Genomic DNA, 26346 nt, shown 5'->3' with positions numbered 1-26346 from the left:
GGCTCTGATCACCCACAGGTGATCTACCGCCTTCTCCGTCCTCAGTGGGGCTCCTTTACACACAGTTCCAATTCATTCTCTCTACCCCTCTCCCACCAGGCCACAAATTATTTGCCAGATCCATCACAGAGCTAAATAAGCCACCAGTCCTTCGGCAATCCCATGGGACTGAGGACTCCCCAGGGCCTGTGACACAGGTCTGTCACACCCTCCTTTCCCCAGAGAACTCTTTCCTAAACTGGCTGTACCCTTGGGCCTGGCTGGAATCAAAGCCCTCATCCCCCTGCCTCCAGGAGTAAAGGCCTGGGGGGGGTCTCACGGCAAGAGTTCTAGGTGCTGAGTGTGTGAGTTGAGTATTACCCAATGGCTTTCTAAATATCGATCTGCACCATAAATAGATGGGGGAGTGGCCAGCTGATGAGTCAGAACAAATCATTTTTAATATTAAAAAATGATGTAATCTTTTTTTTTTTTGCCAAAAAAAAAAAACAAAAAAACAAAAAACAAAAAAAAAACCTTGTAGAAAAATCCAGAGAATGAAATGTTCTCACTGTGCCAGGCACGACTCCCCTAATTCCAGCACTCCAGAGGCAGAGGCAGACAGATCTCTGTGAGTTCAAGGCTAGCCTGGTCTACAAAGAGACTTCCAAAATACAGCCAGGGCTGTTAGAGAAACCCTGTCTCAAAAAACAAAAAAAAAACAAAACAAAACAAAAAAAATCTCACTGTATAAAAGTTTCTGTTGTACTGTGTATGTGGACAGGAGGCGTCTGTTGGCTCTTACCCCACAGCAGTAAAAGGACTGATGTTCCAGCAGTAAGTAGTGGCTATTCACTAAGAGGGCTCATTCATTACCTTATCAAAGGGGATTTTCCCATAAATGCTCACTTTGTGTTTAGTGATCACCAGCATGCAAACTATGTCTGATGAATTAAGCTACTCATAATTTGTACAGACCATGTGATGCAAAAGTATTTTAATATTTTGGACCTAACATTTGTATTAAAAAAAAGTTAAAAATGGCTATAAAGAAAGATATATAGAATACAGGCATGAATTTTTTTGCAAAATAAAATGTATTTCAAAGAAATATAACTAATTAATAACAATCTTACAAAGATAAGATTGCATCTGAATAAAAGTCTGTGCCAACGAAATACATAGATATAAAAATTTACCATGTTGAAAACATATTATTTTAAATAATCTGGCTGAATAAAAGGAGATTATGGTTGTCATGGAATAATATAACTTACCCGTGTCCACATCAGGTGATTTTCAGTAGCAACCACAAATATCTTGCCGTGACTACAATCTACCTAGTACCCACAATCTCACCAGTGGGTGCAAGCAAACACCTCTGACAGATCAAGTCCTGTTAAACACACAGACCTTTATTAAACATTAGCCAACAATTACACGGTAGTTTATACAGCAGCTTGCCAACAACTGTCTGAAGGCAGCTGTCTGAACATTCCAGAACGTAGTTCTCCCATACTCCCTGTGCTCTGGGCCATCAGACTTTGTCACGGCCATGCATGCATGCAAACACACACACACACACACACACACACACACACACACACACACACACACACACGTCTGAGATATTTCTGTTGCATTTTAGTTTGTTTAGAAAGGTGTCTGGCTATGATCCCCAGCCTGGCCTCAAACTCCTGGGTCACCCTTCTGTCTCATACCCAGAGAAGGTCTAACTACAGTAGCATGCCTTCACACCAACTCCTCCTTTCCAGTCAGCCTGCAAGGGAAAATGAAGGGCACCCCTTCATTCCAGGGCAGGGAGTACTTCTAAAGCCAATGAGCATGACTTGATGCCTCTGATTGCCCTGGGAAAACCCACTGTTAGCAGTCACCGTGACACTTAATATTAACTGGCCAGTTTTCACCAATGAAATGGCAGTTAGCAGAGTCTCAGATGTCCTGTCAGTCACCTGAGTCTCAGGCTGGCACAGAATGCCCGTTGATGCTGCCTCTGGGCTGTGTTAGCTAACGTTCTCACTGATGTCCCACATCACCGGGGTGACAGGTTAGCCTAAGTGACACATAACAAAATAGCACAGACCACAGAATTTTAAAGTAGACCATGAGCATTTTTAACACTGTCACATCTCTGAGGAATGCTTATCCAGCTGGGCATCTTTAAATGCAGGAACCCTGGATGATAAAATGCCAGTACTTACACCACCTCAACACATTACAACAGAGGGCGTATGCAACATGCCATAGCGTAAATGCTTTCATTTGAACTTATGACACAAATCTGTCATCTTTGCCATGAGCAAAGAGGTATATACTTCTTAAAAATAGCTTTAGAGGTCCTCTAAGAAGCCAGCTACCTGTTCAGCAGGCCTGTCTTGGGGGTCAGGGGGTAGGGAGTGCCTCTCCTTGGAGCATGAGGACCCTGCATCCCAGAGCATCCAGGGCTGCTGCCCTTCCAAGCAGTCAAAGCTCCCATGATGAGCCCTGAAATTTCTCTAGCTGAGAGACTCTTCCAGGACACAGATTTGTTCCTTCGTGACCTGGTGGTTCCACTAAAGCTGGGAACTGATGACTAAATAGTGGATTCTTTTTCAAAACATTGTTGCTGTTTTTTAATCTTGGCAGCCATCAACTGGCCCACCCAACACAATTTTACTTTGAAAATCACTGTGCTTCATGAAGCAGAGACATATCAGATTTGCTAATCATGATGTCCCCTTGCACATAACAAAGTACCTGTGTGTGTGTGTGTGTGTTTGCATGCATGCATGGCCGTGACAAAGTCTGATGGCCCAGAGCACAGGGAGTATGGGAGAACTACGTTCTGGAATGTTCAGACAGCTGCCTTCAGACAGTTGTTGGTCACCTAGGTGCTCAAAGAATATTTTCTGGATGGAAGATAATTGAAATGCTATTAACAAGATGAGAAATGGGAACTAAACAGAACCAGGAGACGTCCTGATTCAAGGCAGCAGTCAAAGTAGAAGTTACCCTCTCAGTCAGACCTAGTGGCCTAATAAATGTGAAGAAGACAGGCCAGGTGTGCCCGGATCCACACAGGGCCTGGAAGTTCCAAAGGCTAAGTCTAGAAAGGAATTTACATGATTGGCTCTTGCCGTGAATGATCATTTTATTCCACTTATCTCTAGCTCCTGCTCTCACTGTTCCTACCTGAGCTGCATCGTGTGTGTGTGTGTGTGTGTGTGTGTGTGTGTGTGTGTGTGTGCGTGTGTGCTCTTGCTTTACAGAGGGATAAGTGCATTGTCGATCTTGTACACTGTCTCACAGAAACATATATTTCACAAGAGCATTTATCTGCCATGTAATTCTCCTGTCCTACTTGTCAGCTTTTTGTCTGATTCACATTTTAACTTAAATATTTAGTTGATATTTAAATTAAAACCCGGGACTTCTTACACGCTAAAGCAAGCACTGTCCACTGACTGAGCTACACTCCCCAGCCAAGTTGAAAATTTAAATCATTACCCTCCTTTGGGTTACGTGCTTCCGGGGCAAGATATTTAAGTATTTGTGCAGGGGCAGCCTATAATGGGCCATGAGCAAACTCACCTGCTATGTTAAGTAGGGAGCTACTTTTACCAGGCTATACCTCTCTTGAGCCAACCAAGAGGCAAGATCAGTGAGGCCCCTTCCCTGGAGCTATGGCTTGTATCAAATCTGGCCCAGAGACGCCTCTGTGCAAACAAAGTTGCTTTTGTTGCTTCGTTTGGTTTCTTGGAAGGGTCGCCTCTGTATTCCCAGCTTTGTTTCTGACTCGCACACACATTCCAAAGGCGTCCTTTCCCTCTGAGCCAGCTGCTGTCATCTGCTAGCCAGCCACCTGTTAGGCAAATGGTCCCACACGGCCAACCTCAGCTCATTCACCTGGTCTCCTGTTCCGCTTGACTCTCACTGCCCTGACACTCCTTCACTGTGCTCGGTGGTTTTGAATTGCAAATGTCCCCCGATTGTGTCCAAGGGAAGAGTTTGCATTTGTTTCTCATTACTGTCAACTGCTCTAGTTTGCTTCTCTGTTGCTGTGATAAATGCCATGACCAAAAGTGATTTGGGGAGGAAAGCTTGATTTCATCCCAAAGTTACATTCCATCACAAAGGAAGGCCAAGGCAAGAACCCAAGGTAGGAGAGCTTGAGGAAGAAACCTCGGAGAACTGCTGCTTACTGCTGGCTCTCTGCTAGCTTGCTTATACAGCCCAGAACCCTTCTCCCCTCTTCCCCTACCTGTAGCAGGCATCTTTAAAGATCTTATTAATTAAAGCAAACCTGGAGCCAGGTATTGGGGTGAACACTGAAAGGTCAGTGAAACAGACAAGCCACATCCAACCTCACCTCAACAACTTCTCAGCTGATCCTGTTTCCTCAGACTGAATCCTCATCCGAATGGATCTCAGCTGTACTGCTGCTAAAAGCCTAAAAGCTTAAAAAGACCTCTAGTTCCTGGTCCTCATGCCTTACATACCTTTCTGCTTCCTGCCATCACTTCCTGGGATTAAAGGCGTGTGTCACCATGCCTGGCTGTTTCCAGTGTGGCTTTGAACTCACAGAGATCCAGACAGATCTCTGCCTCTGGAATGCTAGGATTAAAGGTATGTGTGCCACCATTTTCTGGCCTCTATGTCTATCTAGTGGCTGTTCTGACCCCAGATAAGTTTATTAGTGTGCACAATATATTGGGAGACACACTATCATCACACCTACCTCCTAGGAATGTGCTTCCCAGAGTGGGATGGGCCCATCTACATCAACTAGCAATCGAGAAAAAACGCTCCACAGACATGCCCACAGGTCAATCTGATCTGGGGAACTCCTGAGCTGAGGCTTCCTCTTCCCAGGTGACCCTAATCTGTGTCAACTTGACAATAAAAGCTGACCAGTATGTGGTGGTTTGAAAGAAAATGACCCCCACAGGGAGTGGCACCATTGGGAAGTGTGGCCTTGTAGGAGGAAGTGTGTCACTGTAGGAGTGGGCTTTGAGGTCTCCTTTGCTCAAACTAAGCTCAGTGTGACACACAGTTGCTTCTGCTGCCTGCAGGTCAAGATGCAGAATTCTCAGCTCCTTTTCCAGCACGGTGCCTGCCTACATGCCACCCACCATGACGATAATGGACTAAACCTCTGAAACTGTAAGCCAGCCTCAATTCAATGTTTTCCTTTATAAGAGTTGCCATGGTCATGGTGTCTCTTCACAGTAACAGACACTTAAGATACAGTACAGCCACTGCTCACAAAATTTCTGAAGATGACAGGATTCTTTTTATTCCATTAAAAAAAAAAATCTTTCAAGGTCAAAATGGTTCAGTCGGTAAGTGCCTGCCACAGAAGCATTATGATGCCAGTTCTTATGCTAGTGCTGAGGGGTAGAGACTGCAGGCTCTTTGGGGCTTGATGGCCAGCCAGTCTAGCCCAATTGGTAAGCTCCAGGTTCAGTGAGAAATCCTGTCTCAAAAATAAAACAATTGGGGAATACACCCAACACTGACCTCTGGCTTCCACATACGGGCATGTGGATTTGCAGGTTTGCATACAAACAAAGAGCCTTTTAAAGTAGGATTTTGAATGCCAGTGGTGAAGGCATAAAGGCAGATATTCTAGGTGGTGTAGATCACCATGGGCTGAACCTAGGGCATTAAACAATACAGTAGAATTAATGATGACTCTGTTTGGCTAAAGCATTGGCGATCAAGCCAGGCGATGGTAGTGCATGCCTTTAATCCCAGCACTTAGCGGGGCAGAGATAGGTGGATATGAGTTTGAGGCCAGCCTGGCCTACATAGTGAGTTTCAGAACCAAGGCTACACAGAGAAACCCTGTCTCGAAAACAGCAACAATAATAGTAACAACAACAACAACAAAAAGTATTAGAGATCAAAGAGTATGTAAGAATGGTGCTTGGGGCTGGAGAGATGGCTCAGAGGTTAAGAGCACTGCTTGTTCTTCCAGAGGTCCTGAGTTCAATTCCCAGCGGCCACATGGTGGCTCACAACCATCTGTAATGAGATCTGGTGCCCTCTTCTGGTGTGCTGGGATACATGCAGGCAGAACATTGTATACATAATAAAGAAATAAATCTTAAAAAAAAAAAGAATGGTGCTTTGAAAAGTCCAAGAGGATACTCTGGTCGTCTTACAATGCCAGGTTGTGGGGATTTATCAGTGTTGCAAGGCAAGAGAGCCTTTAGAAGTTTTCATGGAGGGAATCAGCAAATAGTTTACAGGACAAGCTGAAAATGGGAGGGGCATCTGGCAACAAAGAGAACTGTAGGGTGATGATGCTAATGTTCAGAATCAAAGCAGTGAGTGACCAACACCATCACCATCCCTCCAACACATGTGTGTTACACCACTCATGAAGGCCAACTGACTTAGTCACACATAACCTAGATAATTGTAAAAAAAAAAAAAAAAAAAGTTAACTGTTATTTAAAAATACATACAAGGGGCTGGAGAGCTGGCTTGGTGGTTAAGAGCACTTGCTGTTCTTGCAGAGGTTGGGGTTCAGTTCTCCAGATACTGGTGGTGTGCACACAAGCTCCTCAGTGTTTCCAGCAGACCTAGTACCCCTGACCAGCTTCCCCTGGCTTCACTAGGGCACTTGACCAGACAGAAAATATAATGGCTTCAGCTAGAACATGCTCTGCTGACAGGCTGGGTATGTATTTCTCAGACACTGCTAGATCACTGGTGAAGAGACAGGAAATATTCAGCTTATGTTTCTGATATTTCTACTGGCCAACAGTGAAGTTGATGAGGCCAACAAGGAGGACTAAAGAATGGGAGTAAGCTTCTTGGAAATAACTGTGCAACTTTCCAGATCATTAGCAAGCTTGACTCCCCATTACAAACCGTGGAGTCAGGAGTTTTATGTTCATTACTCTCATCATTTAAAAGGGTATTCCAAATTCCTATAATCTTCATTATCAGACTTAGTTCTCCCTCAAAGGTCAAGAACCAATACAAGAGAAAAGCACCCATTTAAAACACAAATCCTAAAAATATTAAAAACACAGATACTTTAAGAGAATGTGTGTGTGTGTGTGTGTGTGTGTGTGTGTGTGTGTGTGTGTGTGTGTGTGTGATGAGTTCCCTCACCAGGTAAAGGTCTAGAGATTCAGTAGGTGAACTTTAGGCGATCTCCATGCATCTGCTAAGCTTGAAGGCTGTTTCCTAGGATTGTTTCTATAATGACTTCCCTAGGATAGTCACACAGGTTTGTCTGTACAGTCCGGCGTTTTAGAACTGTTTGCACGTAGCAGTGAACACAGAAGTGAGGGTGTTCTTATCAAATTGGGAACACCACAAGCAGGCTGCCATTAGAGGTGACCGTTTCCTTAATCTAACCATCTACCACAAGGGTGAGGGCTGCCATGTTCCACCAAATGGCCACTGCCAAGAACTTATCTCACATTCAAAAGATGCCCTTCACCATACCCAGTAAGAACAGGCTCTGTGCCTAAGCCACATGACTAAGAGAGAACTATGCTGGACTGGGTCAACAAGGTTCCATTTCTAGACCTTCAAAAGACAGAGAAACTTCAGAGACTTCAAGTCACCTTGGCTGTAGGACAAGCGGCATTTTTTTTTTTTTAATTAAGAGGAATAAGCATGAGGGGGTGGATTTTAAAATGCTGTGGAGGCAGAACCCACCTAAGCATTTCCAGTTAGAAGTCTCCAGGGAGAGTCAGTTGTCTATGTCAATGGTAAAGCAACTAGATGTTTGAAGCCCTAGATTCAATCCTCTCCCGCATCACACCTCCCCTAAATAAAATCTGCAGTGAGCACTGATGGGTGCTTACGAAGCAGCAACAGCTTCTGGGTGGGCCCAGTCCGCTCCTGGTTCCTTCTGGGAAACTGCCTTCAGAGTCTCTGATGATATCTAGGTATTTTTCCCTGGCTGCTCAATGAGATTCCAGGTGATAGGGTTTGCAGTCATTCACATGAAAAGCCAGAGGTTGTTATTTCTAGGACTGTTATAGAAAAGTCGATAGTATCTGGAAAATGTATCGAAGCCATATAAAGTCTGCATGCCTTGGAATGTCTGACAGGCTACATTACTTTCAGTTAATTACTGAACTTAAAAATATTCCAATTTTAAAACTCCCGTATTTCTTGCCCCAAGACTTCCTTGTAGGTTGCCTACCCATAAACACTTGTTTCCAGAGGTTATTTGCAATATCTGATTTGCATATTTCATAAATGCTTTTTCTTACAGAAGCTGAGTTTCTAGTCTATAACTTCCAGCTTCTCTTATGTGAAAATGTGGGCTGCATTCCCTATGGTATGATGCCTTACTTAGCCGTGATGCAGGGGGAGGGGCTTGGTCCGGCCCCAACATGGTATGGTAGCCTGTGTTGACTCCCCAAAGGAGGACTTACCCTCTATGAGGAAAGGATGGGGGTGAGAAAGGGGAAGGGGGCAGGGGGAGAAGGGGAGGGAGGAGGAACAGTGGTTGGTACGTAAAATGAAAAAAGAAATTTAAATAAAAAAAGACAGCCCAATGTAGTGACACATTTTTAAACCCAGAGATTAAGGCAACTGAATCCTGAGTACAGTGAGTGACAGCCTGGACTACGCAGTGGGTTTGAGACCAGGCTACATTACATAATAAGGTTAGGGCCAACCTGAGCTACAAAGTAAACTCAAAGTCAGTCAAAATTACACAGTGAGATGCAGCCAGAAACACCCACAAAGAGACTGAAGTGGTGGATCCGGGGCTAGGAGTCTGAACGGCTCTTGCGGAGGACTCAGGTGTGACTCCCAGTACCCACGTCAGGTAGCTTACAACTACACGTGACTCCAAATCTGGAAGAATCTAAGGCTTTTCTCTGAGGCTTGCGCACTCATACATGTGCTCATACATTCTCTCTCATTCTCTCTCTTTCTCTCTTTCTCTCTCTCTCTCTCTCTCTCTCTCTCTCTCTCTCTCTCTCTCTCTCACACACACACACACACACACACACACACACACACACACACACTAAGGGAAAATACGTATCACCTACAATCACCTACACACAAACAACAAAAAAGGACTGGAAAGAAGTTGCTGTGGTGAATGTGCACGTATCTGAGTGCTCACCCACTTCTGTCCCCAGGACGGCATGCTGGGATGATGCCTCCTACCCTCCAGCGGAAGAACTGACTGGGTCTTTCACTAAGCATGGTGTGTGCCACCAAGGACCCCAAGGAAGGAAAGGCAGCAGCTGCACTCACGGGGAGGCAGGATTCTGATGACTACTTGCAAGAAGCTCAAAGGCCACCTCACCTGAAGCAGTAACCGCCATCTGGGCGTTCCGGTCACGCGGCCATGTATAATGTGCCTGTGAGGGTGTACATGCAAACTGACATGGAGACAAATTAGGACAAAGTTTGCTTTTTCTTTCTTTTTGGTTTTTTTGTTTGTTTTTCAAGACAGGTTTACACTATGTGATGGGGGCCAGCCTCTGGTTCTGGTCCTGAGATGGGGAAGGGGTATCGGTGTAAGGAAAAATTCTGACTGCTGAGTGTATTTCAATCAGGTGGCCCCAAATAACTTGCACTGTCTTTATTTATACTTTAACAGAGCTTTTTCTACCAGGCTTACATGAACAGCTTTATTAGTGGCTCCTATTTTTGACTTTTAAAAATTATGTATTTTAAGAAATACGTTGTAGGTGGGCGGTGGTGGCACACGCCTTTAGTCCCAGCACTCGGGAGGCAGAGGCAGGCGGATCTCTGTGAGTTCGAGGCCAGCCTGGGCTACCAAGTGAGCTCCAGGAAAGGCGCAAAGCTACGCAGAGAAACCCTGTCTCGAAAAACCAAAAAAAAAAAAAAAAAAAGAAAAAAAGAAAGAAATACATTGTAATCATTATAAAAGCCCCATTGTTCCCCATTATGCTTCCCCAAATACACCTTCCCACCCCCTACATAACTTTATTCTAGACATAGAGTTCAGCATTTCGCAGGCTTAACTAAATATCAAGCCAGACACATCCTGTTCTTGCAGCACTTAGGTCAGCTTATGTCAGGAACTGGCACTTACTTTCGGTTACAAAGTTAAAAAATAATAGACATGGGTACAGTGCTTTAAGGACAACAATATTTGAACCCAAACAATTCTTTCATGCCTGCAAAATATGCTTCTATATAGTTCCCTTTTCTACAAGAGGGTCCCATGTCTCAGTCTCTCTGTAAAAGGCAGCCTTTGATAGGGCGTTCTTTTCCCATCTCACTATATCATACTTCTTCCGCCAATATAAGCTCCTGTGTAGGGTAAAAGGCGAATGGATCTTTCCATCTCATATTTTACACTGCATTTTTTTTTTTAAACCACTGGATCATACTAGATCCTATCACCGCTTCCATGTGCTTGCTGTCCAGGGAACTTAACTCTCAACAGTTGGCACTATGTATTCCTGAGGCTTTTTTCTCTCTTCTGTGTATGAATGTCTTACTCTCCCTTCCAGAACTGTGAGACATGGTTAATGTTCCAAGTATTGTTTTCTCATCAGTACCTAATTGTCTCTATTGAGTCAGAAAAGTTCTCAGGATTAGGAGTTGTAGCTAGTAATTCCAGACAAGAGATTTGAGAAGCGTTAGCCCTCTGCTGAATCTTAGGGGAAAATACTAGAGAAAGAACAGAATTTCCAGGGAAAATTACAGATATTGCATGTGTGACTGACAAGGTAAAAATAAAAACCACCCAAAGAATCAACAACATAATGAGAGAGAAAACAGCCTGTAAGCTGCATGAATCCTGCAGATTCCTATGCTGTCCTGTGGACTACTTGCCAAGTGAGTCTTTTTCCATGGGTGCCTTGCCCGGAGGAAACCCGTTGGACAGGTATGCTGATCCCAAACTAGGCTGCATGGCTCTGGACAAACTATGTAGCCCTGGCTGTTCTGGAAATATGTGGACCAGCTGGCCTGAAACTAAAAGGTCTGCCTGTCTCTGCCTCCCAAGTGTGGAGATTAAAGGTGTACGCCACCACTGTGCCTGGCCTACAGCTTTTTGTACTTGATGAAAACAGAAACTCGCTCAAGTTTTCTAAGGGAGCATGCCGCTAACCTAAGGTGGAACCAAACCATCTCTGCTGCAAGTTCCTGCCCTCGAGTCTCTGTGATTCACACGGACTGTGACCTTAGCTTAGAGATGAACTGTATTTTAATATAACACCACCCAAAGCCTCCCTCTCCTGGCAGGGTCAAGGAAAGCAGATAATCACAGGAGGGAAGTTTTCTGAAGAAAGATTTGTGTGCAGCTCATGTCAGTAGAAAGTTCAATCTGCACTCTATTTCTAAAAGTATTTTCTAAAGATACTGTAAATGTGCTTATATGACAAGAAAAATGAAATGTGGACGACAACAAACATTTGTAGAAAATAAAAATCCTGCCATCTAGAAGTTGTAACAGCTTGGTGAGGGTTCCACAAAGATATCTGCTCTCAATGCATACACTTACAAAAATAAAAAAGAAAGTGTGGTGGTGGACACTTGTAATCTCAACTGAGATAGGACTATAGGTCCAAGGGTAGCCTGGGCTACTTAGTGAGTTCCAGGCCAGCTGTCTTGAAAATAACACCATTTAAAATGGCACTTTATCACTAACCACTTGGTACTATTATGGCAGTGTTTCAGAATCAGTAACTGTGGTGGTTTCAGTAAGAACAGCACCCACAGGCTCATATATTTGAATGCTTAGTCATCAAGGGAGTGACAGTCCTCAAGAAGGGTTAGGAGGTGTGGCCTTGTTGGAGGTGTGTCACCGGGGGTGGGCTTGAGGTTTCAAAAGCCTGAGCCAGGCCCAGTGGCTCTCTCTTCTCTCTGCTGCCTGTGGATCCAGATGCAGAACTCTCAGCCACCTCTCCAGCACCATGTCTGCCAGAGTGCCGCCATGCTCCCAGCCATGATGAGAGACTAAACTTCTGAAACTGTAAGCAAGCTCCAATTAAATGCGTCCTTTTATAAGAGTCGTCATGGTCATGGTGTCTCTTCACAACAATGGAACACTCACCAAAACAGAAGTTGGTACCAGAAGTGGGGTGTGTTAGTTAGGGTTTCTAATTGCTGAGAAGAGATGCCACGACACGGCAACTCTTATAAGGAAAACATTTAATTGGATGGCTTGCTTACAGTTTCAGAAGTTCAGTCCTTTATCATCATGATGGGGAGCATGATGGCATGTAGGTAGATGTGGTGCTGGACAAGTAGCTTAAGAGTCGCACTTTTTTTTTTTTTTTTTTTTTTTGAGACAGGGTTACTCTGTGTAGCTTTGCACCTTTCCTGGAACTTGTTCTGTAGCCCAGGCTGGCCTCAAACTCACAGAGATCCACCTGTCTCTGCCTCTGCCTCCCAAGTGCTGGGATTAAAGGCGTGTGCCACCACCGCCTGTCGAGTCCTACATCTTGCAGGCAACAATAAATGGTCTGTGACACTGAGCAAACCTTAAGCAAAAGAGACCTCAAAGCCTGCCCCCGCCACTGTGACACACTTCCTTCAACAAGGCCACACCTCCACATAGTGCCACTCCCTATGATTTTATAGGGGCCAGTTGCATTCAAATTACCACACGGGGTGTTGCTGTGACAGGCCTGACCATGCTGCTTGTTGACAGAATGTGGATCAGGAAAGCCCCACTTTACAGGGGCCATAACGGCTGAAGCATGGAAGACAGTGATGAGGATAATTTGAACTGTGGGGTCCAGCTCAAGAGTTTCAGAAGGAAAGAATATTAGCAACTGGCCTAGAGACCATTCTTACAATATTTTGGCAAAGAATGTGATTGCTTTTTGCCCTTCTCCTAAAAGTCTGCCTGAAGCTAAACTGAAAACTTTTGGATTAATGGCATTGGTGGAGATTTCAAGACAGCCTAGTATTGACTCTACCATGTGACTATTAGTGGTCACTCTTACACAGATCTTTAATGAAAATGAACAATCTGAGCAAGGAAAAATACAAAGTGTACAGTTTGAGAAGAAAAGAAGCACCAGGAAATGTAATGGTGCTAAGTCCAGTGTTCCAAGTTCCAACCCCGGGAAGCAGCAGAACTTGGCAGCTCTGGCTTGGTGGTTCTGGCTTTGGAGTCAAGGATACAAGAAAGCGGCTATGGAATCTGCCTTGAAGAAAAGCTACCAAGGTCAGGAGTCTATCAGGGATGCCCCCACATTGAAGTCCAGAGAGGCTATTGTGTAAGGCTGTGAAGGCAAGCCTGGGTTGTGTTGGGGGCCCCAAAATGTTGGAGATGCCAGAGGAGGGTTGAAATGAATGATAAGTGGCGCTGATTACCGCACAAAAAGGTCATGAGCCACAGCCACGCTACCTCGTAGCAGAGAGCTTTATTAGGATGAGGGGAGGGGGAGACAAGAGAACCAGGCCTGGGGAGGAAAGCACATGCAGAGAGAGGTAAGATGGTGGGGGGAGAAAAAAGAGGGGGGAGGGGTCTGAGTCACGGCTCTTTAGGGCGCAGATGGGCCTACAGAGCCAAGCCCTCAATGTGCTTTGTGTGCGCGTACATCATCACCAGCGTACACGGATGACGTAAGATGCAAGATCCTTTAACTCCTGAACTGCTCATGTGCGGGTCATGCAGCCGGAGTGAGGGTGGAATTCTAACAAGGGAAGCTGCAGACCAGGTGTGGAACCAGCCCACGAGAGAGAAGTGCTTTGCAGACAACCAAGCTTGAAAGGAATTGGAGATCTGAAGACTACTTTGCCACTGGACATGGAAATGCCGAATGTGGAGTTTTCTCTGCTGGCTTTCAGTCTTGCTTTGGCCCAGTGTTTTCTCACTGTGCTCTTTCTTCCCTTTTGGATTGGTAATGTATATTTTGTGCCATTGTATGTTGAAGTATGTGATCTGCTTTTTTATTTTGATCTTATTGAGGGTTACAGTTAAGAAATTGCCATGAGGGCTGGGGTTGGGGGAGGGGGCTGGCGAGACCGGGAGAACTTGGCTGGCTGGCTGACTGAATGGGGATGCTTGGTGTGGTGGCTGTTCTTGCCAGGACAATAGCTGGCTGACAAAATCAGGCTCAGGCCTTTCTGACTTGAGAGAAGCCTGCGTGGAGCACAGCTTTATGTCGGTCCAGTGCTGGCCTCAGATGACTTGGGTGGATCAGACTTGCTGCCTGCACTTATGAAGCCCATGATCTGCCACCAACCCGTGGGCTTGGAAGCCATGCACCTGCAGCTGGATTCCTCTGGGACTTGTGAAATGTAGGTCCTAAGGCCTACTCCCTGGAAATATAAATCTGGCCAGTTATTATTGTAGCTGACAGGATTCACAGCTGAGTGTGATCAAGAATTACTTTTCTACTCTGGTACTACGCATCATCATGAAAGCTAGCCAACAGGGATGAAGCTTTCAGCTCTTCCCATATTGTCCCCACATCCTTAACCACACAACTTCATGTGCTCTCTCAAAAAAAACCAAAACAACCCAGGAAAATCAAAAAACAAAAAATCAAAACAGACAAAGAAGAAAATCAACAAGAGAAAATCCAAACCACATCAGTACAAAATCCGAAACAAAATACGCACAAAAAACCATGGAGTTCATTTTGTGTTGGCCAACTATTCCTGAGCATGGGGCCTGCCCTGAAGTGTGGTTGACATTCCCAGTAACACTCCACTGAAGAAAGCTGATTTTCCCCTTCCCAACAGTAGGAGCTCCAGAATTAGGGATGGGACAAAAGATGTAATTCTCTTAGTACCACTGAAAGAATCTGATCGTCTGTTCCACCTTCCTGAACCATTTCTATTGCACAAACAATGGCAATTGACAACTACCTGCTGTTCCCATTGGCCAAGGACCTCCAATCACAATCTTTCAAGCACTGAATAAGCAAGCATGTTTGAAGCTCCAGGGTTTTTCTGTGTAGCCCAGGCTATTCTGGAACTCACTCTGTAGACCAGTTCAAGGTTTGAGCTCACAAAATCTGCCTGCCTCAGCTTTTCCGGTGCTGAGATTAAAGGCCTGGTGAGATTGGATACATCGTTGTAGGCACCGGAAATAGAGAAGTCCCGAGAGCCAGGGCCTGGACAAACTCACCTCTCTGTGTGGTGTTCCTTGGCTGGAATTCAGGCTCCTCCCCCGCTGCCCTTGTACGCGTATTCATCACCTCCACATAGGAAGAATTGGCATGTTTAGCTACTTGTTATTTCTACACTGCGGTGTAAGTCAAGGAGAGAAGGAGCCTGGCCAGGTTGGTTTGGGCTGCATAGACTGGCAAGGTTTGTTCGACAGCCCACCGGATATTGAAAGCACAGCATGGTCTGATGCAGGAATTCTGGCTACTTCTGGCTGCACACATTCGTCCTCCCTACCTTCTAGTTATCATAGAACCCACCACCTTCCACTTCCTGAGTAGACCCCAGGCCTGGTGTAGCCTCCAGCTCAGACTAGCCCCCATGGATCCCCTCCAGAAATGGGACTCAGCATTGATTTCTGGGTCTTCTCAAGTGACCATTGTGGAGACCTCCCAGGAAGGCTCTGCATCCTCTCACCTCATCTCCTTAGAACAGCTGAGGTTGGACCTCAGTGGCCTGAGCACCAACCCTGGCTCCAGCGCCCCTACACCTCTGGCAGAGGGGCTGCTCCAGAGGCAGTGCATGGAGCAGAATAACTTCCTGGAGCAGCACTGTGGACTCCTGGGTTTCCCTCAGAAGAAGAAAGCATTCCTGGGACACTTGAGACGAAGGCGCCGAGATCACAGGGCACCTTACCCAGTGGAAAAGGACAGCAGGATCTTCCGCTCAGGCAACAGAGCTCAGAGTTGGTTCCGATGTGAATGTTGGTATTGCCAGGCCCGTGGGCAAAATATTATTGGGGAAAGGGATGGGGCCTCCAATCCTTCCTCCTGGGATACACTAGTGCAGGGACTTGGTGGCCTTACGCTCAGCCTGGGAGCTGAGAGAAGCAGCGTCCTGCCAGAGGAGGCGCAGCAGCAGCAGCCTCAGCAGCAGAGGCTGTGGCAGCCAGAAGAGAAGTGCCAGCGGGAAAGCAAGAAGAGGTTCCAGAAGCTGTTCAAGCAGTGGTTGGAAGAAAACTGAGGTGCTCATCTTCAGGAGACACAGACCCCCAATGATCCACACAGTGCTTCGTTGTCAGCTTCTGCGTGTAGGCTCCTTTGTGGGACAAAATACTCAGCTGTCCATTGCGGGACTCCCCAGGCCTGCGCGGTTTCACCAACATCTTCCAGGCATGAGATATGACCCATTCCCAGGAGGACCTCCGCTTTCCTGCCTGTTATTTGTGGAGTACTGTGAAGCGTTCTAGTGTAAAGGAGACTACACACCCCTGGTCCTCAGCTTATCTCCTATGCTCCTGTGATGCATGTTGACACTTTTCCTGCCTGGATCTCTGTCTTTCTACCTACTTCCTTATTAGTACAGTGAGAGTGTCTGTGGCCTTGTGGATGTCCACGTGCTTTTGTGCCCTTTGATCCAGGTTCAAGAATCTGCAACTGTAAAGTGTGAGGAGAAAGATGGAGTCAGACCATGGTGGTTCATCCTTTTACCTTCTGTATAAACAAGATATTCAACTATGCTAGGCTAACTGGAAGTTCACGTGTAGCTGCTCCTTAACAGTAGAGTAATATCCTCCCACACGGGAATTTCTGATGGAGTGCCTCATTGTCAATGCCAAATAATAAACATACTTATGAAAGAAGAGTGACCTTAGAAGGCAGGGTGGTGGTATTTTGTTTCTTGTCAGAGCTGGAAAATCCCTGACTGGTAGGCTAGACTCTAACAGGAGGAGCTCAGCCCCATGGAGATTTGGGAAGCAGGGTGGAGTGGGATTGGATGGGGTGGAGTGGGAGGGCATGGTGGTTTAAAAGAGAATGTCCCCCATTGGTTCATGTATTCAAACTCTTGGTCCCCAGTTGGAAATGTTTGGAAGGATTAGGGGATGTGGCCTTGTCGGAGTTGTGTCACAGGGAGTGAGTCTTAAGGTTTCAATAACCCAGTCCATTCCCAGTTATCTCCTCTCTGCCTGCTTCCTGTGGATCCCAGGTAAGCTCTCAGCAATAGACTCATCGCCATGCTCCCTGCCTGTTGCCATGCTCCCTGCCATGTTGGGCAGGGACTCTAACCCTCTGCAAATGTGAGCCTCAAATTAAATGTTTCATTTGTAAAAAAAAAAAAAAAAAAAAAAAAAAAAAGAAATTGCCATGAGTCTCAGGAGAGACTGTGTTGTGACTATAACAGATTATGGGAACTTCTGAAGTTGAAATGAATGCTTTTTGCATTATGATATGGTTACAAGTCTACAGGGGCCAGGGAGTGGACTGTGGTGGTTTGATTAAGAATGGCCTCCACAGGAACATATTTATTTGAATGCTTAGTCATCAGGGAGTGGCACTACTTGAGAAGGATTAAGTGTGGGCTTGTTGGAGGAAGTGTGTCACTGGGGGCAGGCTTTGAGGTTTCAAAAGCACAAGACAAAACACTGCAGTGACTTTCTCTTCTTCCTGCTACCTTTGGATTTGGATATAGAATTCTTAATTATTTGGCTAACTCTTCCAATTTTGTCATACTAGGAACAACATTGCAATAAGTATCTTTTGTGCACATTTATTTGTTAATCACGTTTTCCTAGGGAAAAAATCCCCAGTGATTATTAAATGATACATATATTGAGGGGTAAAAAGGCACTGGATTCAAATTACTATGTAGAATGGTCATAGGAATTTACTATCTTAAAAATAAAACAGTAGATATTTACTTTCAAGTTGATCTTGCTCACTTGTAACTTTACATTGTTAAGAACAGATTAAAATGTTGACTGGGGCCCGGTGTGGCTGCTCACACCACCAATTCCAGCATTCAGGAGGCAGAGGAAAACAGATCTCTGTGAGTTTGCTGCCATCTTGGTCTATGTATTAAGATAAGCCAGAGATATACAGTGAGATCCTTTCTTAAAAGAAACAAGTTGAAGCCTGGCGGTGGTGGCACACGCCTTTAATGCTGGCACTTGGGAGGCAGAGCCAGGTGGATCTCTGTGAGTTTGAGGCCAGCCTGGGCTACAAAGCAAATTCCAGAAAAGGTGCAAAGCTATACAGAGAAACCCTGTCTCAAAAAACAAAAACCAAACCAAACCAAACCAAAAGAAACAAGTTGATTGGGATGGGAGCAAAGGTTTGATTGCTAGGATTAGGGCTGGAGTCAGGGCTAGGATTACCACCTGTGGAATACATCTGTGGCTGTCAATCACTTCCTTTCCATTGCTACCCCTCCCCTCCCCCATCTCATGTAAAGATTTCTTCCCTTCTCTGCCTCATACACAATCTGACCAACTGGACATGAGCAAAGAGGTGCCAGAAGCTTCCAGAAAACTTACTCTCCCAACAGAGAAGACAGATGTGACAAAACGGCTCTTGTCTGCCTGTGGTGTAAGCATACTCCTCCTGGAGCTGTGGCCACTCCTGCAGCCCCGAGGAAAAGGCCAAAAGTTTTCTACTGACCAATGCCAACACCAGAAAACTTGCAGACCACAGGAAATGAGCAAATTATTTGCTTGCTTTAAACTTTTCTTACCTTGTTTAAAACATTTTTCTATTTGTGTGTATGTGTGTGTGTGAGAAAGAGAGAGACAGAGACAGAGAGACAGACAGGACGTGTGCATATGGAAGTCAGGACAACTTCTGGAAGTTGGTTCTCTCCTCTACTGTGGGATCTGGGGTTTGAAGCATGATCATCAGGCTTTTGCCTCCTGAGCCATTTTGTCAGCCCTCCTTTCCAAAAGACAAACCTGAATACCAAAGATAATCATTTCTGGGTAATCGAACATGAGCATGCAGGACACTCACTAGAAGGGTGAATGGAGGGGCTGGTGAGATGGCTAGGTTAGGAAAAGTGCTTTGCTGTCAAGCCTGACACCCCAAGTTTATCACTGGGACCCATAGGAAGAGATAAGAGAACTGACTCCAAGTTGTCTTCTGACCGACACACACACAAATAATAAATGTAATTTAAAAAGAGGGAGTATAGAAAAAAAAATCAGCTGTATTAAAAATAAGGATAGACTGTCAATATATAGCAAGATTTTATGGAATGCCACAGACTCTCTCAAATGCATGTTTGGGGAAGGGTCAGGAAAATTAACAAAATGGAGAAGGGACATGGTAAGCAGAGGACTGTTTATCTGAACCTAGTTTGATGTTTGTCACCTCGTGGGCATACAGGGATACTTCATTTCTTATCTTCTCCCACAGCCAACTGAGGCTATAAGATCAAAGCCTAGCTCATGGACCATGGGTGGAATGGATGATTGATTCCATATCTAGGCCTGACCCATAAAAACCTAATGAACTTTGCTTTTTCTCCAGCTGGTGGCCAAATGAAGATTCTCAGCAGAACCATGAAATGGAAGGGGCCCGAGTTCCTCAATTACTGTAGGAGCAAAGATATTCCCTCTACTTAGGACTGTGGGATCAGCCAGTCTGGTACTGTGCTCCACCTCAGAATGTAGGGTGTCACAACTCTCAGACCTGTTTAGTAGAGTTGGAAGTAGACATGAGGAGAGAATAATCGATGGGATGTGTGGTGTGAATGCTAAGAGGTTTCCCAACCAAACCCAAATAATTATACTAGTGTTTTTATGACATATTTGACAAAATTGTCACTATTTAATATAATTTTTTTTCTTTTCTCATTTTATCCTTTTGTTCCTTCCTAAATCCACTGGTTTGGGTTTTTTTATTTTGTTTTTCAGACTTTGTGTCTCTAACTTCTGACATTATGATTTTTTAAAATTACATTTATTTACTTGCTATCTTACTGTGTACATATGGAGGTCAGAGGACGACTTGAGGGAGTCAGTTCCCTCCTTTCATTGTGTGGGTCTTGGGGACTGAACTCAGTCACCAGGCTTGATGACAAGCACCTTTCCCAGGCAGCCACCTCTCAGGCCTCATCATGATTTTAAATTATATACAACTGTTCCTACAAAATTAGTCAAGAAGAAAAGTCTTTACTAAAATTCATAATCAATTTCAATATATTTATAAATATGTTAAAATAATTCATTGTTAAATATGTTTGCTATTCAAAGATACACACCAAACCGAGTTTTCTTTACGACCAATACATCTTCAGTAGTTCAGTCTGTATGCTAGCACAAACGGTGAGCTAAAGCTCAAAATCCGCTGGGGCTTCAGCTCAGTGTAGAGCGATTGCCTAGGATCCACCAGGCCCTTGGTTCAACCCCTACTACCATAAAAGGAAAACAGTTCTAATACAGGTCAAAGTCAACTGCTCATTCCTTCCTCAGCTCGACTGTCCTATCTATAACATATCTATTAATAGGGACACAAAGACACATAAAGTCAACTGCTAAATTATATATTACATGTTTATTAGGGATACAACTTTTATGTAAAATTTACATTTTATGAAAAAAATCAAAAATATTTACAAAATTTTGCAAGATAGATGTGCTCTAATTACAACCCAAAGTAGTAAATAACACTCCTTAAAAGGTCACACTTGTTAAGAGTTCTGTGTTTACAAATTCCTGGTTAAAGAAGCAGCTACAAAGTTATCACTGTACACAAGCAAGAACCAGCTTGCTAGATAGTCTCTCACTGAAATCTACTGGGCTTTTTAAAAACATTAGTGACTTTTTAAATGGAAAAAAAAAAAAAAAGACTATCAACTCATATGGCTTCAGAACTGTAACCTGTACCCAATACAAACGTGCATGTCAACACTAGGTCTGCAGGCTATGGGGAGAAAGTGCACAAGGTTAACCATTCCACTCACATCAACATCTTAAGGTACTACTTGATTAAAAACAGACATTGTGAATGTAGCAGTGTCAGAATTCAAACAGTAAAGCATGAACTGCCCAATAAAAGCAAATGTAGTCAAAATTTTAGTAAGGGTAATTGTAACTGGCATTTTAAAGAACATAAGAGTTAGAAATTCTAACTTGCTAGTTAGTAAAGACTAACATCTCAAACAATTGCCTTATGTTTGCTTAAGTCACACCTAAATTTAGAACTGGAAAACCACTGAATATGTAAAAATGCTCACTTTGTATTACATGCTGCTGAAGAGTAGACTTTCTGCTGTGTTTAGTATAGCAAGATGTTATGTTAATGTCTAGTAACAGGGGTTTTATTTTCTGTAAAGCTTAACAAGATAATTAGTGGTTTATATAAATTATCAGATATAACACAAGCTATCACTTCTATGAAAAATGAAAGACATTGGTATTTATCATAAATTCCCACTTGTAAATTATGAAACTTTGTCTAAAACATTTTATCTCTTTTGTTAATCAGAATTTGCTATAAAGTTACTACTCAGTATGAGCAGTTCATGTTAAGAAACACTTAACCCATCCTTCACTTCAAATAATTTACCTATTCTTACAATATGGGAATTTGACAATTTTCTAATTATTAAAATGAAAATAAGTGACAGTACTCTCATTGTCAAAATGGATCTTTTAAAAATTATTCATACAAAGCTAGAAAACTTATATTCACAACATAATAGTTACTAAGTGTATAAATTTTCCTTGATGAATATGGTCAAGGGAAATGCTAAATTAGAGTTAAAATACCAGTTATCAATTTATCACCATAGTTTCTGCACTTGTCCACTTCACATACTTAGGAGGTCAATGGTGAATATCTGAAAGTCATTTTATTCCCAGTAAACATACTCCATTAGGCTTATTTGTTTTTCTAATGGCTATAGTGTATCATTAAAGACATGAGCCAGGATTTTTAAGTATAAATTATCTTTTGGTTATTTTGAATTTTCTTCCCAATTACAGCCCAAAGGTATTTTAAAAACTGCAAATATCTTTAAATATGCTTGACCACTGTAGGATTCTGAATACAGGATCCAGAGTGAGAAAAAAGTGAGGCACATTAATTAACACAAACTAGAGGCACATTTCTGGGTTTTGTTATTGTTTTAAAAGGCACACATTATGTAATCCATATAAAAATAAATTAAATCTACAGCATTAATTCATCAAAACAATCACAACTTCTATAAAGTTAATTAACTGCAGAAGTAAGTTTTTCTGCTGTCCTTTGCAAGCTTATTTTAAAACACATTGCACTTGAGAATTTTAAAAAATCATATAAAACACCATTTACACTTTATTAATATGCTTATGAGAATCAGATTATAGGGTTTTTTGCATACAACTTGGACTCTGGTCTGATTACCTTATGGCACATAACTCAATTAGATTGAGCTCTGAGTTAACATTCAAAACTTAAAATTCACGTTCTGTTTCATATCAAACTTATGGAACTTTCAAAGCTATCTCTGAGTCTAAATACTTATGGAAAGCTAAATAATTTTGTGCTTGCTCTCCTGAAATTTTAGGTTTGTTACTACATTCCAACCTCTTAAAAAACACAGACATTGAAGATAGTGAACTTCATTTTAGTGACAATTTGAATACATGTGCTTCCTGAATATTGCATTGGATCGTTACTGTGTACAAGGTCATTTCAGTGCTCTCTTTCAATGACTCACTTTGAAAGTGCAATTGAACATTGTAGTCAGCTTTCAAAGACGAAGTTTGAAAGACATCATACAGGTAAGAATAGTGTTTGGAAAGACAGGTGATGCTGCGGTGGCAGCATCTGTTCGCACTGTTCCCTGGAGAAAACCGCTTCCTAGGTCCATCAACAATCCGCCAAGTATCGTCCTGAAAAACACCAAGCAGACCTTTGTTTCCAATACTCTAAATGACCACACTGCTCTTTGTGGTTACAGACACACAACTCTAGTCTCCACCTGCTGTTTACAATGCATTAGAAGCACATTACATAGCTCGCTATGCTGATCATGGTAACTACTAAAACTGTCTTTATCTGGCAGCTTGTAGCAAGGGAACAAAAAATCCATGCTTTTAAATTATAAACTGCTAGAATAAGTGTTTCCCACATACACTAGAGAGTTCAAAACGTCCCAACTTACCAGTGGCAAAACGCTTCTTTACTAAAGAAAGTCTATAGCCAGTGCCAACAAGCTCAATATCTACTCCTGAGAGGGTATTTCCCTCGCTAAGGAATTGTACTGCAAGTGTTGTGGGTTTGCTGGGTCCTTCCGAAAGGTCAAATTTTGCTCTGAGGGATCCAGAACCTGCAAAGAAAAGAATAGAAGCTTTATCAAAGGTAAAATACACTGCACACAAAATAAAAGTAAATGAGCAACTAAGTCAGTGCTTCCCAACCTTCCTAACGCTACAGACCTTTAACACAGTTCCTCACGTGTGGTGACGCCCAACATAAAATCATTTTCATTGCTACTTCATAACTATAATTTTGCTACTGTTACAAATTGCAATGTAAATATCTGAGAAAGGGCCATTGCAACCCACAGGTTGAAAACTGCTGATCTAAGCTAAACTACCTCAGCCAATGGTAAATTCATGAGTTGTGCATAGTAAACAAACCACTGTCCTGTTTTCAAATCAAACCCTATTCGGTGAGCCTGAATTTCTACTAGGTAATCTCAATCTACTATTTTCTTACAGTAATGTTCAGAGATGTACCCTGCTTAGCTAGCTGCCTGTGATAGATATGTGCCTGCTAAAATGAGTTAACAAAGATGAGGTAAGGAGTGGAGAGCAGCACACAAGAAGCATGGGGGGCGGCATGACACAGGGAGGGGGTACAGGGGGACGACAAGACAAAGTCAAGAGAAGTGAGTGCTAGGTGCCAGACCACGCAGTCCAAAGCGGAAAGGAGAAAAGGCAGCTACTACTGCTGGAGGAGGAGGGTATCCGCCTCGCTATTTTTCACTTGTCTTTTTAGCATCATACTTGACCCAGCTGAGCGAACTGGCTAGCTGCATCACCCCGCAGATATTTAGACGTCCTTTCTCTCAGCTCTAACCACTTATTCAACCTACCCTGTCTGACTGCAGCAGCAGGAGGGCATCGGTGGCGCTAAGGAATCTGAAAACATGCACTGCTCTCAAAGTCATGAACACACTTAGACAGAAGACCCGGGAGGGTTAGCAGGCCGAAGGGAACCGCATCCACACCACAGTCTCTGGAGAACAGGGCGCAAGTGGGGGACAGCAGCAGATGAGACTAGAGGAGCAGCAGGGCCCGGGACACAACCAACCACAAGGAGACACCCAAGGGAGACAGGCAAGACTGCCTCAGATTAGAGTCCCAGAGGAGAAGGGAGGGCACGGCACCAAGGAAGGGGACCAACTGCAAGACAGCAAGACAGGTTACTAGGGCTCTGGGTGACAGAAGAGCGGAGCCATGGTAGAGCCAATGCATAGGCAAAGAACACAATATCTAAAAGGAAAGAAAGGGGAAGTCTAGAAGGATTTCTAACCTAATTGAACCTGGGTTTCAGGTTAGGGCAGTGGTTTTCACCCTTTGGGTCCAAATGACTCTTTCACAGGAGTTGCATATCAGACATCCTGCATACCAGATATTTACATTACAATTCATAACAATAGCAAAATTAGTTATGAAGTAGCAACAAAAATAATTTTATGGTTGGAAGTTAGCACAGCATGAGGAACTAACTGTAGTAAAGGGTTGCAGCATTAGGAAGTTGAGAACCACTGTGTCAGGGGACGTGGACAGACTTGCTCAGTAGCAGCAAGAAGACATGTGAATCCCCCTGTATGTAAGTTTAACACTACAGAGAAATACAGAACAAGATGTAGTAAGTGGTCTGTCCTATGCTATCATGCCTGGTGATGTATACCAGAGTGGAGAACTGCTGTTCCAGCTCTTAACTCGTGTCCACAGTCCTGAAAGCTGTACACTCATTTTTTTCTTTCTTTCTTTCTTTTTTTTTTATTTTTCGAGACAGGGTTTCTCTGTGTAGCTTTGCGCCTTTCCTGGAGCTCACTTGGTAGCCCAGGCTGGCCTTGAACTCACAGAGATCCACCTGGCTCTGCCTCCCGAGTGCTGGGATTAAAGGCGTGTGCCGCCACCGCCCGGCTAAAGCTGTACACTCTTGCTCAACAACTCTGCTCTGGGAAAGTCCCACTGCAGGCCCCAGTGAGCAGCAGTCCCCAGCAGCCCTGAAGCTATACAACTGTTTCCTATTTCTTGTCCATGTATTGAGTTAGAATAGAAAACAGGTTTCTATTTTACAGCATTTGAATCTGGGTATTTCTTTGTAAAGGTTTGACTGACCACATCAAAACCACATTCATAAACTTTTCCCATTTCCTCACATAGAACAGCACTTTCATAGCTGAGTAACAAGGAAAGTACTAAATATGTGATAGAAAATGTGAATCTTGTTTTTGAAAAAACAAATTCCTTTTGTGGTACATTTACAATTACTGTATGTTTTATTAAATAGGGAACAAGATAGTCCCTCTTCCTTGTTAGCTGGCTATAAGCCTAATACATAGGATGTCTGATTTACTTCCTGTTTAAGTTAGAAGTTTCAGTATGGTTCACAAAAACTATGGCTAGGAGAAAAGATTGAAAATGCTAACTGTAAGTACTAAACAACGAACACTAACTAGAGGCCAGCTTGGTCATCTTACCTCAAGTGTGGCTCCCTAGTATAAATCTGACCCTGTACAGCAGATATACAAGAACAGACCATCTAGATTTGCTGATAGTCCTTTATGTAGAAATACTAGAGGAGAAAAACCACTGATATGCTCAAATATTCAAAAAGAAAAAGCTGCACCAAATTGGAACAGCTAAAGCATTCATTTGCTCAATAAGAAAAAGTAATGGAGGCTAATTAGGAAGACAAGTTCTCTTTTAACTAGGAGAGATTATGAGTATCTCATGTTAGGGACTTGACTTGGGAACTGTACACTAGTTTTAAAGACAAAACTCAGAGGAGATATTAGAGTGATAACTAGCCATATGGTGAACATAGACAGACTCAGTAGGAGGAAACAATTAACTTGTTTCTCCTTAAAACTGCCACACAGAACTAAAGACCTCTGGTAAACTCCAACAAGAATGAACAGAAAGGTTCTCTCAGCAAGATGGAGCAGATAAGCAGCATGTCAAAGCTGTTTTCTATGTAACTGGGGAGGGGAGAGCAGGAGCACCTGCTTTAATAGAAAGCACCTGCTTTTCCCATCAACAGAATTGGCTCACTCATTTGCAATTATTTGAGTTACCTACCTGGGGACAGTTTCATTTTCAACAAATTCTACCACTAGGCATTTCTCTTATGTAAACACAAAAGGCATTTATCCTGCAGTTATAAAAGTTTAAGTTATTTTTCTTACAAAGAAAGCCTATTCAAGAGAAGGGTAAAAACTGTTCTGAATCTCAGCTTGTACATTCTTACACAGAGTATTAACTTCCACCTAGTGGTCAGTTCTAGAACTGAAGGCATAAAATTTCAAGAGGAAACTTTCAAT

The 26346-nt window shown here is 43.4% G+C and overlaps 2 protein-coding genes across 2 annotated transcripts in view; one reads left to right on the top strand and one right to left on the bottom strand.

Annotated features, from left to right (window-relative positions):
• The first annotated feature begins 15402 nt into the window (after positions 1 to 15402).
• On the top strand, positions 15403 to 16044 carry LOC114694693 (protein FAM156A/FAM156B-like). The gene has a single exon (XM_028871735.1). It carries the CDS (start codon positions 15403 to 15405, stop codon positions 16042 to 16044), a length of 642 nt encoding a protein of 213 aa, XP_028727568.1.
• A 4285-nt stretch (positions 16045 to 20329) lies between these two features.
• Positions 20330 to 26346, bottom strand: part of Fcho2 (FCH and mu domain containing endocytic adaptor 2) — a 106009-nt gene continuing 99992 nt past the window's right edge. Inside the window, 2 exon segments of the mRNA XM_037209479.1 lie at positions 20330 to 22675; positions 22948 to 23112. Of these exon segments, the coding sequence (XP_037065374.1) occupies positions 22653 to 22675; positions 22948 to 23112 (188 nt within the window). The 3' untranslated portion in view covers positions 20330 to 22652.

This window comes from Peromyscus leucopus, chromosome 11, assembly GCF_004664715.2.
Source record: "Peromyscus leucopus breed LL Stock chromosome 11, UCI_PerLeu_2.1, whole genome shotgun sequence".
Taxonomy (NCBI): Eukaryota; Metazoa; Chordata; class Mammalia; order Rodentia; family Cricetidae; genus Peromyscus; species Peromyscus leucopus.
The sequence above is the reverse complement of the archived record's forward strand: the minus strand, read 5'-3'. Positions and strand labels throughout refer to the sequence as shown.